This window comes from Apteryx mantelli, chromosome 1 (genome assembly GCF_036417845.1).
Source record: "Apteryx mantelli isolate bAptMan1 chromosome 1, bAptMan1.hap1, whole genome shotgun sequence".
NCBI lineage: Eukaryota > Metazoa > Chordata > Aves > Apterygiformes > Apterygidae > Apteryx > Apteryx mantelli.
This window is the reverse complement of record NC_089978.1, coordinates 194,615,881-194,629,587: the sequence shown is the minus strand read 5'-3', so window position 1 is coordinate 194,629,587 and position 13,707 is coordinate 194,615,881. Positions and strand designations below refer to the sequence as shown.

At 38.6% G+C, this 13,707-nt stretch overlaps 1 protein-coding gene across 3 annotated transcripts in view; it reads right to left on the bottom strand.

The window, feature by feature from the left end:
• The window catches only part of MET (MET proto-oncogene, receptor tyrosine kinase), a 93,935-nt gene that overhangs the window by 59,085 nt on the left and 21,143 nt on the right, over nt 1-13,707 (bottom strand). For all 3 annotated transcript variants that reach the window (XM_067315041.1, XM_067315056.1, XM_067315049.1), the window contains exon 3: nt 147-338. In XM_067315041.1, coding sequence (XP_067171142.1) covers nt 147-338 — 192 coding nt within the window. The remainder of the gene's footprint in view (nt 1-146; nt 339-13,707) is intronic.

The window sequence follows — 13,707 nt, the reverse complement described above, 5'->3', positions numbered from 1 at the left end:
GGTTTATGTTCCAGCACCTCCATTTTCCTCAGCAATTCCAATTTTATAATGCCTTAGTAATCTGGGGTAATACTGCCCCTCACTTTTCACCATCCTGCTAAACTACAGTATGTTTCTTATTGCAAGGGTATCACTGTAACATTTACCTGCATGAAACGGCCCTCCGACGTTCCCAGATTAGCAATGGTAAGGTTCCCTTTGGTGAAGACAGATATTGAAGTTAACAGGACATTGTTGAACTGGCCCATGAACAAGTCGACCCTCTGCAAAGGAGTCGTAACTTCTAAGCGATATTCATCATCTTGGGCTCTGCAGTATGAAGCATTTCTTGAAAAAGCCTGTTTGAAAATGAAGTACAGATGAGTATTGTCTGCATGAGTAGGAATAGATCTTTGTCAGAGTGAAGTCATTTAGCACAAATGCATTTGACCAAAAGTATTTTTAAATGTTTCAAACTTAATTGCTTCATTAGTTATGATATTCCACAAGGAAGGCAATGACTTCTTAATGTTATAGGAATGTTTTCTTTTCACTTTTTTATTCTGTCATCAGGAATGAAACTATAGCATCTTTATTTAACCAGAGGATATACCTATAAGCATATATATCAAAGTTTTTTTAGTAACTTCCATAATGCTTTTCCTCCAAGGGTCTCAGAATTCTTTAACCTCAAAACTTGCACAATGATGCATCTATTCCTATACTTAAAAAAGCGATTCCCCAAAAACTTGCAATTCTTTTCTCACCTTCTTTGCATAAAAATAACAATTTCCAATTCTCTTTTCTTTCTATTCTTTTTCACCACTTTTTTCAGTGACAGTATAGAAAAGAGAAAAAAAAAGATGGAGAAAGAGAAAAGGGAGATAAAACAGGAAAAATATGTTTCTGATTGTGTATTTTAATGACACTATTGGGAAGCCAGCTCTTTACAATTACTTAGGCTGTTATATTAATTGTCTATTGCTTATGTGCTATTTTGTCCAATCTCTATGTATTTTGAGTGCACTCTAATATTTGCTGCATTTGCAGGTTTTTCTCTTTCATTTTGGGAATAGAAAATACATGTTTTTAATTTTCATTGGAATAATTCTTAAACAATACACTTTAAGTCATCTCTAGAGAAGAATATAACCTGCTGTCCTGATGATTCAATAGTAATCTATTAATTGATAATTCCATTACCATTGATACTACGTCATCTGTTTTGGTGAGATTGTACAGATAATAACCAGGAACCCCCTAAAGGATCTCTAACCAGTTTAAATTTGGAAGTCATCTAGTATGTTCCCACTGTAACATACTTTATAAATAAACATATAGGGAGGGTATAAAGGATCTTATGATGGTTTCCTCTGTCAAAATCAATACAGAGGTTGATTTTTCCTACTTTTTTATTGATTTTTGTTACAAATATGTTTTTAAAAGTCTTTTTTAAAGCTTGAATTAAGCCTTTTAAAGTCAATCATAGTCTTTTCATTAAATTCAATAGATCTGGATCATGCTCTTAAAGAACAAGCAGGACTAAAATTTTATTTTCTTATTTTCTGGGTTAAGATGGTTTTCCTTCTGTTACTTTAATCAAAGTAATATGAGAGAGAAAGCAATAAAATAAATAAAGTAAATAGAAGAATTTCTTGCTGGTTTAACTCTGGTGAATTCTGGAAAAACCCAAAGACATTGAAAATGCTATTAACAAAATGATCAACCTAATATCTCAATCTTTTGCTCTTGAATTATAATGCTTCTGAACTGAGCACAGCACCAGCACTGCCAAGTGCTCCTGTGCTCCTTAGAAGTCAACAGTGGTGCCAGCTTTTCTCCTGGTGCCCTGTCAATGTGTTTCAGCTGTGTCATTTAGGTAAAATGCTGTATAAGATCAAACAAGAACAACTGAAATCTCTATACGGTACCTAATGATAAAAAAAGAGAGCTACCAGATTGGATCTGATACAGCAATGACTTAATGGTCTGGTTACCCATATGCTAAAGTGCTTGCTGTATTAGTTTTGATATTAACTGTTAACGTATGGTATGTCTTGCTTGGCAGGAACTGAAATAGTACTGTACACTAGGCCCACTGAATAATAGCTGAATATACTTTAAATATACTTAGCCCAGTATTTGACTAACGCATAAACAGGGGACAAATTTAGCTCTTCTTCATTTTGGCCACCAAACAAGCTCAAAGCATTATTCTTTCACACTCATATCCTATCCAGTCTAAAAGTATTTGTGAAACATCTGCGCAAAGATTACTCATACAATGAGTATGCATAGTTCAAGTGCAGAAAGATATACAGTTTTCATGCTTTTTGAAATGAGGCAGATCTCTCATTTTACCCTCCCCCAACTTGGGACCTCTGCTCTTCACCATAAGTCCTTTTCTTCCATAAGCAAACAACTTTGGGCTCAGATGTTTCTGTGTTAAACTTTAAAAAAGTACTTCCTCCTACGTGGTCATATTAACACGGTTTGAACATCTTGATGGTCCTCAGGAAACTCTGTTCAAGCTCTTTTTAGCAAGTGGCTAGATTCTCCTCCTTGCTCTGACACCTTTCCTAGCTTCCTCAAAGTCAGAACAGCCTTCCTCAGAGATGCTGTAATTTTGGGTATCTGCCCAAGGACCTGCAGACTGTTCCACATATGGCTTTCTTACAAAACCTGGTGCTTCATGGATTAACTATAATGTAAGGTTAGTTATCTCAGAAATATGAATGCTTTGATCTAAGAGCAGGAATACAGAGATTAAAAGGCTACTCAGAAAACTAAAGGAAGATTCATAACACAGAAGGCGGTTGGAAAAAGAAGCTGCTTTAAATTAACTCTTTGAAGATTGAGTCTCTCCCTCTCTCTCTCCCTCTTCCCCCTGCCCCAGTACACACGTAAGTATCCATTTGGCTGTCAATGTGGAAAAATAACTGATGTCAGATGATGCACTCTGGATATTATGCCAAGTTCCAGTGACAAATCACACAAATATTGAAATGGACAAGTACAGTATCGTAAGTGCTAGGGTTGGGCGCTGCTGCTTCTCTGGTGTGATTGGAGGTGCCAATTGTACGGGTGATTCACAGAGAAGGCTTTGTGAATTCGGTGTAGGTGTGCCACTGGAATGCAATGAGGTGCGGGCAAGTGCTGCCCGTGCCCAGAAGGGGCAGGAGATAACACATGCTATCTTATTTGTTCGTAGGGGAAGTGGCAGTGTTTGGGAATTTACCCTGGATCCAGTCCATGGAAGACAAACACATCAAAAACGTCTCTAGGTATCTTTGAGCTGGCCTATCAGGAGCTGTCATTGCTTGGCAGTTAACTGATGATTTATACATCATATTTAGCTGGCAAAAAAAATAGTATTTCTGACAGAGTTGCACATTTGAAATCAAAAGTGCAAAGCAGGGTAGAAATCTTAATGCAAAACAAAAATCTCTAAAAAAACCTAGTTAGGTAAGTGCCAGAACTGAAAATAGCCTGTATGAATAACTAGACATAGGGGAAAAAAATCAAAGATTTTAACTAAGGATTTTTTGTGAGCTTTTCCGATATTTGAGGTGACTGCAATTTGAAGAAACAGTTCAGTAAGCATTCCTCCAGGCCCCTTTTTCCAGAGCTGCCCAAAAACTGCTCTTCTTAAGCGCTGTGCTCAATTAGAAAGTGAAATTAAGTTTAATGCCTTGAATAAACGAGCAATTAATGACTTTTTATCACTGCAGTACATCTCATGCTGTCCTGCAAGCAATTTGGAGGACAGCATTAGATTTTAAAATTAATTTGACAAATTGGAGAAATGGACTGAAAGTAACTAGATAGAATTTACTAATATCAAGTACAGAATATTCCAGTTTGGAAGGAGAACTCAAGTAAAAATGAGAATATGTAGGAGTCTCATTTCTTACTGTTTAGTTTATATGACTTGTTGGTTTTTCAGGAATCACATTCCTAAGTATCAACTCTCGTTTTCTGTTACAGATCCTGGGTCTAGCTCAGAGACGTGACTCCCTCAAGACAAGGGGGCACTCAAAAGGAGATCACAGAACATTTCTCCTTTGAGCGTTTCTATGGCATAAAATGGAGCACAGGAATGAGCTAATGCCAAATGGGCTGGCTTCTCATAATTGCAATCACAAACATCCATTTTCAAAGAATAACAGTGGTATAGAGTGAATGAATAGATGATTCTACATATCAGATTGACTTCCAAGCCAATTTAAAATGGAGAAGACATTTAGGGAATCTCCAGAACAGTTTCTTATCTCTTCTGTTGCAGAGGTATTGATTTGAATTAGGATTAATAATAAACTACAGCTTTCAGGAGTGTGTCCTGTTGGGTGAAGGTGAAGAATTTACATGAACAAGCAGTCTCTGAATGGGAAAAGTAACTATGAGGAAAACAGAGGAATCTTGATAGATTTTCCTCTCTAAATTTTCTTGTGGATTTTTAGTAAACAAACTTTTGCTGTCCTATCATACATTTGAGTTTTCTGGGTAGGTTGCATTATTTCTGCTCAGGTGAGAAATGCAATATCTCTAAGGCCCCAATAACACCAGTGAAGCCAGGACATCATCTGGAGAGGATGGAGTGACTTTATCAGTGTCATATTGGGGGCCTGTTAGAGGGCTGATATTAGAACCTGTATCTTCTGTTTTACACTTCTATGTAAAAAACGTGAGGGACATCACCCACTGGCTTGGCACAACAGTGACATGAACTCCCAGAACTTGATGCTGCATTTCCAAGAGAAGCAGCTATGTGTAAGCAAATAGGGAAGGCCTCTCATCAGTACTGTGGTTTTATGTTGTGTTTTTATTCAACAGCAGGCCAGATCCATGTGAACAGTGTTCTTTATTGGCACCAAGACTGCATGATATTCATATGCTCCTGTTTCACTTCCTTTACCAAATATTATCAATGAAGAGATTCAGTCTTTCCTATTGAACTGTCACACACACTTGTATTGATGGGAGCATTATGTCCTTGGCAAGAGGTATCCCAAACGGATTAGTCAGCTATTATTTGCAATAGGAACTCCATGGAAGCCAGATGAGAATAGTCTGCTGGGGTTACACAGTGATTACCTCACCCACTGCTCTTAAACACAGAAAGACTGCTTATTTCCTTATCAGTGTGGTTGTGATAGGTACTAGATAGGCTGTAATCTCTCTTTTTCCTCCAGGCACTAGTTTGGCAAATAACTATGTAATATCCATGTTCTTGCTCTTGCTCCATGCTCTTGCAGTGTCCTTGCAATGAATGAAATTTGTCCTATAAAAATTTATTGGCTGCTTTTTTGGGGAAGTGGAACAGAATCAGTCAGAAGTCACATCACTAGATAAAATATTATTTAAAATGCTATGTCATTTTAAAAACTGATTTCTGCAAAGCAGCACCAAAAATCATTACCAAGCAACTCTTATAAACCTCAAGTAGGAGAAAAGGAATAATAAACAGAATGGTCCAGGTTTACTAGCACAAATGTTTGTGCTAAATGATCCCATAGAAGCAGCTCCACTGTGCTTCTAGTTTCTTCTTGAGCAGTGAAAGACACGCTGAGGGTTTAGGTACTATGAACTCAATCCAGTGTTCAGTGAGAGAAATGAACACGTCCAAGGGCAGTGGACTGATTCTCCTGCTTCTAAGAACTTCTCGTGAGGCACTGAAGCCTTACTATAAATGGTAAAAGAGTTGTTCCTCTTTCTTTCTAAGCAGAGAATTGTTTCCCTCCTTTTTCCTCTTCTTCCCATTATTCCTCATGTATTTGAAAGCAATTGAAAGATTTTTTTATAAAATACAGAAGAAATATACTCCCTTCTTGAGAACAAACTTTTCACATCTCAGCTGCAAAGTAAAAGACTTGAAGAAAAAGCAAGCAACTAGAAAGAGTCCTTTCAGATGGAAACAGTCAGGCAATCCTAACTGCACAGTAGCCACTACTAGATGTTGCTACTGCCTGCACATAGTCTGATTTACACAGGAAAACCAACCCTTCAAAATAGTATGTGTTGCAAAATAAGGAAAAATTTAGTGGAAATTACTGAGGGAAATTTTACCTTTAAGCTACACTTTCAACTTCAAGGATTTGGCCCAGAACTCACTGAAGTCAATGGAAAGACTACATGAACGATTCTGACCCCAGAGAAAGAGAAATTTTTTAAAGAACTCCAAAGATGTAAAATTTTACACAGTGTCATCCCACTAACTCCTAATAATTGTTGCTTTGATCTACTTCACTGCTAAAATGAGGTGGGGAAGGAGGTTCCTGGAGTGAGCTTCACTTAAGGTAATAAGGTAAAAAGACATCCATGTTAAATGTAATTAGGTAATACAAATTAAAATGATTACATGTTCTATTGTCAAGATGATTCAAAGAGTTATTTGCTTTTGTCATTGAACAGCAGTGCATCAGTTTTCATAATCTGGTTAGTGCATTAGCACTAAGTAAATCCTATTGATTCAGCAGATAAAATGGACCTAAGTAATCTTTGTATTTTGCCCATTTCCCTTATATTAATTTAACATTTAACTCAGTATACAGATTATCAAAGGAGAGGTGTTGATTAATTATTCAGTTTGATGAAATAAAATAAGGCATGGGAGATGCTGATAAAACAGTTTTGCTGTACATTTGTACTGTACATGGAGTGCTTTTTTCACAGAAGTCCTTATTTACATGGAAGTTGTGGTGGAATAGAGAAGCTATGAATTTAAAGTAGAACAGTCATCCTAAGATAATGCCAAGTGTGGAGACTCTTATTCCAGGATAACATTGCACAACAGCTGCATGTCTAGCCAAAACAGTGGTGCAAGAGACATGTGAGATAGAAAGGAGGACAGAAGATAGGAGCAAATCATGTAATTTGCCCTAATTTACACCATTGTTATATAAAGGCAGAATAACATCTGCCTTAAGATGCTACTCGCTTTCCCCAAGATCATTCCTCCTCTAACATTTCATTATTTTTACCCACTGCATATCTTGTTCTACTTAAATTTTTTTGTTACCTACACTTACTTTCTGAACCATTTATGCCACCGACCTTCTTTCTTAATAGTATTTTTTTATTTAATATGAGATTTGACTCTGGCTTAACTTCTGTCCATGGAAATCAGGAGTGATTCAACTCTGATGTAACAGCAGTATGAGATCAGAAACCCACATGCCACCTAGAAAGTGCAAGTAACACAACCGTCTCTTGGATACTAATTACCTACTGTTGTTTTAGTGAGCAATAAGGAAAGTGGCACAGGGTCGTGAGTCAGAACAAAGTGTAAGCAAAGAAACTGCTGAGGTTAGGTTGGTGCTGAATGAGCTGAAAGGCAGACGTGTGTTTTGTCAGGATTTACATTCTAAATGTAGACAGGATAAAAAAGTGTCATAGACAGACTAAAATGGAAAGCTTGTTAGATTCTTAAGATAGCGCCATATCTGAGATGGAGACCCTCTGGAGTTGATACCAGAACCTGAGGGAAATTAGTTCCTAACTTAGATGTCTCAACTCTCTACCAAAGCTAGGTGGGGCTTAGGAGATCTGCATGCAGTGTGCTACAGAATTAGCTTCTCTTTCTCTGGAACATGGAATTATATACAAAAAAATCTGAACAGTTCTCTCAGGAGAGACTGATATAGTCCCATTGCACAATAACCATCAGTAGAGCAGAGGGAAACCTAAACTGGGGTGAAAGGAGAGTTAGATTTCAGTTTGAACCCAGGAAAAGTGTCTTAGACATGAACCTTATACATTTCTGAATGAATGTCCTCATTGCTGCAAATCTACTAGCCTACATTTTGCAGCTCTCTTGTTTTGGGACAGTAAAGTTTTTCAAATTTTGCAAAGTTACACAGGATGAGAAAATTATTCTCTGCCCAGTTCTAGTACTTGGAGTTACTTAAGGGTCTTCAGAAACTTTGAGAAATAAAAAACACATGACCAGAGAATCCAACTATTAATATTAAAAAAAACCAACAAACTTTTCTGCTTGAAATGATTTCAGTGCAATTCCAGAGAATGCAGCACAGTCAGTCTCCCACACTAATAACCAATAGGCAACCCTGCCTTAAGTGGAAAAATTTGATTTGAAAGTCTGGAAATGGAACATTATTAGTAGCTCTGGCTGATAAAGCAGTGCCCTTTCCAGAAAATGATAGTTTAATGGATACCATTTTTTCACAGAGAAATACAGCTTTCATCAAGAAAATGATAAAACATCAACCAGCAGAACTGGCAGACAAACAGAGACAGGCCCCTAGCAGGAGTTCAGGCAAAGGAAAACTGCCTGTAGTTCTTACAGCACTCAGGGAGTGATAGGTTAGCCCCATAGCTCTTGGGGTTCAAAAGAGTCTCTGAAGACATCTCCCACTCAGGGCAATGGGGTAATAGCTAAATAACCATCCCAGCCTGCCTTTTTCTTTGCCTTGCCTTGGGAACTTCCTTGTGACAATGCCCGTGTGGCCAGTCCCAGGGACAGAACGCAGACCTTGCCTCTACAGGTCTCTTCTGAATCTGGCCCAACCTGAGATACCCACAGCCATAGCCATAGCCATACTCATAGCTGTAGCCATAGCCATAGCCATGCCTACACCCACACTTCCCTCCTACGAAGCTTGCCAGGAGTTCAGACTGCATTTAAAATCCATCTGCTGCTGAGCGCCTTTAGGTTGTGATATTTGCCGCAGGCCAGTCAGAGGCCAGCATGGCAAGGCCAAGTAGGAAGAGGACCCCATACATAATGCTGGAGACTCTCTGGGTGGTAAGTGCACTCGGACTTGCATTTTGTATTGCACAGGGTGCAAGAGAGACTCTTGGGTTATCATTTGGGGTTTCAGCAGACAAGTAGTAAGAACAGGCAGTTAGTATTGAAGAGGAATGTAGATGCAGCCTTACTACTATGGCTTAAGCCTATTTTAGAGCCCTCTACAATCAGTCAGTGCACATTCCCCCTTGCCCAGTTCCTGTCTGTGTATTATTCTGAGATGTCAGAAGCCATGGAGAAGCTTTCATAAAATCTGTATGGACGGGAGCAGGCTTTGTGCCCAGGCAGAGTGCTTTATGCCATTTGATATAGTATTTCCAGAGGAAATGACTGAACCAATCAGATGGTTTCTGGTGCCTGACTTTTAGGGAAAATATTCAGGCACATTCTACTCACAGTATAAAAAACATTTCCTCCATGCTGCAAGATTATCTGAATGAGCCACATCAAGCCTTCATGATCAGAGGAGTTGTGGTGTTATTTTTAATCTTGCCAAAATTTTTTAAGCCAAGTGGTGTGGGAGATTATAGTTACAGGGCCTCAAAAGAATTATTTGTCTCTGTTTATTTTATTAAATATTCCTAGACATACCCTTAGGATGACAGATCAATAAGGGCCTTTGTGGTTTCCTAATAGAAGGCAGCAATTATTTTCTTCCATTACAATATAAGCATAACCCAATTTTACTCATCTATCATCTATGTAATGGTAATAATGAAGCATCACCACGTGTTTATTTTACTGTCACTTTATCTTTTGCTTTGGTGATCTTCTATTTTCATTTCACATTCTTCCAATTCGATTTTTATCTGTTTGTGCCTTTCATTTGACAGGAATGGCAACCAGTTTGTCTTGCCTTAAGACACTTGTTGGGAACATAGTAGCAAAAGCCTGTCTGTGGTTTCTCTGTTTTCCTGTAAAAGGAATGGAGTACTTTAGACTTTCACATGAACTTACTTATAGAAGCAACCAAACCGCAGGAACTTTACAGAGCTGGCTTCTGCTTTCAGTTCTAGAGGCACCTTTCCATGGAAGTCAATGGGGATTGAAGCTGGGTATCAAAGGAGAAATTGTCTTGCAGTTGTTTACTACATAAGATACATAGATTTAGGAAGAGGCCAAACAAAGCCCATAAGACCACAATCTAACTAAAGACAGTTGCACTGCATAGTTGAGATTGTCAAGGCTAAACTCAACCCATCTTGCTCACTTGCAGAATCCCATTTAAACCATGATAGGGGGGACACCACTGAACTATTTCTGCAAATGAAGTTTGCGGCATTTGCCTCTTAATCTAAGTATTCCTCTGTTCTAACATGATGGCTGAAAGTGACTAATTGTGACCAAATAAAATTTGCTAAAAGCCTATATCCAGTTTCCACTTTGTTGTGGGTGAGGAGATTCCTGAACAGTGATTCAAAACCTTCCACAGCAGCTACCTCTTTGTCCTGACTTGGTCAATAAAGCCCTTTACTATTACTCCATGATTTTTCTTTTAATTTAAAGCCAGATCTGTCTTCTCCTTACCCTTATTGAAGTGACAGCCAGCACTTCACTGAAGGAAATTCTCAGGAAGTGCTAACTGGGCACAGCTCCACTGAAGTACATCTGAGATCAATCAGATGCACCATTTGATTGACTTTTTCTAACCCTGACTTTAATGAGTCCAAGCTTTGGCTTCTTATGTGTTTCACTTAAACACAACTGGAAATGTTTTATTTTGACTTTATAAGGCTTTCCGTGAGCACCGGAATGAGTGAAACACAGTATTGTCTGGATTAATACATTGCGGTTGGTTGATTTAGCTGTCCAACTAGTTCTGACGAAGACTTTTCCCGTGGGTAACCAAGCACCCTGCTTTGGTCCATGTAGATTCTCTGAAGATTATAAAGAGTATCCTTATACTTCATCAGTTTCCACAGCCTGAGCACATATTGGATCTGTCTCTGGATTCACACCTGGATTCACATCTACAAGATATCTTATTGTTGAGATTGTTAGAAAGGCTAACAGAAAGACAGGCAATCAACAGTACGACCACATAAACCTCATTCCTCTAGAAAACAAGGTTGAAAACTAATAAATTTTGTCAACTGCATCAAGATGAGTTGAAGTATTTTTATTTAAATGCTCAAAAACTGAGACGGAGGGGTTGAGGAAATGTTTTGGGTGATTTATTCTGGTTTACTTTGGTTTGATTCTAAATTTAGCAGCCTTAGACTAAGCAGAGCACTGAGGACAGTCACTCAAAAAAGATAAGACTACCCTGAAGTTGAACAAAATTATGCAACAATTTGGTCCTGTGACTCTTTTTGATAACATGGAATGGCCTTCATCAATCAGACTCTAACTGTAAATTCTCAGATACCATAGTACCCCCTTGAAAATATTGTTTAAGGCTCATTTTAAAAGATTTTTTAAGTTACTGACATGCCATATTCACTGCTGGACTGTTTTCACTGTCCTATGACTTAATCCCACAGTGGTCAGTTACTTTCACTTGCATCAGTGGTCTGTGGTTTCACTCCCTCATAACAATAAAGAGAAAGATCATCCTGGCTACCTTATGAAAAGCAACTTTTGAATTTTGCCAAAATAAACTGTGACAAACTCTAACACTTCATAGAAAGTTTTCTTCTAAGTTGAAGGTGAGTTACAAAGGGGAAAAATTGGGTCATGACCTTATGTACATTTTAATATGTACAAAAAAGGGTGCAAGAAGACTTCAGGGAGTTGGGATTTTATTTTTGATCTCCAGCAAAATCAAGGAAGATTGGATTTGACATTCCTGACACAAGCACAAGCATAACTCTTCTTCTGCCTGCTCTTTCACTCCCTCCATCCTCCAACCTTGCAGGTCTATTTTACACATCTGAAAAAAACAGGTGTATAAAGGATGCCTGGCGAATTCTTGCCAATCTTTTTGGCCAGTTGAAAGCTGAAAAAGCTTTCAAGACACTTTTCATAGGAGTCTTCAGGATTCCTCTGGAATAAAGCAAAGAAAATGGAATGGCAAAGCTTGACAGTCTTGATATTTTGGTGTTAAGCAAACAATCAGGACAAAATTTCTGACTGCCTTTATGCCATTTAAAGGAAGCACAAAAAAATTGCAGAAATATGTTTTCCCTTTATCAATTTAATGTAGCAGAAACCAGAGTTCTGATGACATTTCTTGAAAATGGGCAGCTATAAAAACCGTCTGCAGTATAAGACATTCAGTTCTGATATGCAAAGCAGCAGCAGAGTCTGGGAAAGCTTTTGCAAGAGGAAAGTACTTCCCAGAATGTGAAAAGTGGCAAATTATTCTGTCAATATTTTAATGGTATACTTTGCTATGAAAAGATCTACTTATGAAATAGGTGTATAAGCAAGAACAGAATGAGATAAGTTAAAGGCCACAAACTTTAAACATATTCACTCACAAATAAAATACCACAAGAAAAAGGAAAAAAAACACTTTCAGAGAAGAACAATGTTCATTGTGAAAAACAAAATGAAAAATGAAAAAAAGGCTTTAAGACCTGAAATGAAAAATTAAGACAACAATAATGCAGTGAAGAAAGATAGGAAGAAGTTACTTTATGAATGTTTGCTAACTTCCTTTTAGTTCCTGAAAGTTGCCCTTCCCCCATCTAAAAAAAAAAGGACAAAATTCTGTCAGTTGTGGTTGCTGTATTGACATCACTGGCAATGCCTAAATCTTGTTTGAACCCTGGGACACTGCAATCAGCAGTTGACCCCAAATGCTGAGGCTGTTGCGATGATGCCCACACTGGGTTGGACTCCACGTCTGAGCACATCTGTGTTACTGGGAAAAAGCCAAAGCATCTCTGTAGTGGATGCTTCTCCCCAGATCCCCTTTTCTCATTCCTGGCACTGAATAGCAACCCTTCTCTTTCATTCAAGAGGCTCCCAGCCCCAAGAGAGGTCTGTGCCACCACTCCGTCCTGACGCCGGCCCCCATGCTGGCCATCGGGGCTGAGGAGCACTCTGGTGGCACTACAGCACTGAAGGCCCGTGGTTCCCGTCCTCAACCCGGCCCTTCTCTATGATGGACACAACAGGTCCCCTCCGGCCCAAAAGTGGGTGGAGCTGCCGCTCCGCCCGGACCCAGCCCTCATCCTGCCTCTGGGGGTTGAGCTGCGGTCTCATCTTAACCCCAGCTCTGGCCCTGCCCTGCGGCACAGCGCAGTGTGCCACCTCTGAGCTCCAGTTTTCTCTTATTCAAAAAAAAGAAAAGGCTCCACAGAGAGCACACTTAAGGCCTTGAGGCAAAGGCAGGTACAGTTCAAAGTTATAATATCTTACCTTCCAAAACAAATTAAGAAAGTACTTCTTTCCCAGATTCTGTATTTCCTTTACAAGTGCTGACATTAGCACAGGCACTGATCAGAAGGGAAGAAATAATTTCTGTGATTCCTTCACTTCACAATATTCCAGATGGTTGGAAAACAGCTATCACCTGAACACGTGGTGTATAGAGAGGCAACTCTTCTCATCTGAAACTACCATTACCCTAATTCACAGGACACTTTTAATAGATACTTCTTTCATTAAGAAAACTGGTTTCAGGGGGGTCGTTTATGTGTTAAGCATGAGTAATTGTACTACAATCTGGCTCTTCATGGCATGCTCCAAAACAGCTCTTTCATTTTTTCGAAAGAGGGCAGTGATTCAGCATTAACATAGTTTAAAATATGAGTGATATTTTCAGGGACTCCTCAGTGCACAAAGATACAAATGTTAATGAACAGTTTTTTTATGATATTGAAAGAAATAACTCCCTAAATGTTCCATTTATCTGCATCACAGACTCTCAAGAAAAAAGAAAAACAATTACTTGTAAAAAAAAGGATTTTTTTTTTCTGGTTCTGTTAGTACTTTCTTATTACCATAAGGACCTTAGTGATTTTCACAGTCAATTTACAGGAACTAATTCTTACAAAGATGAATCATCAGCA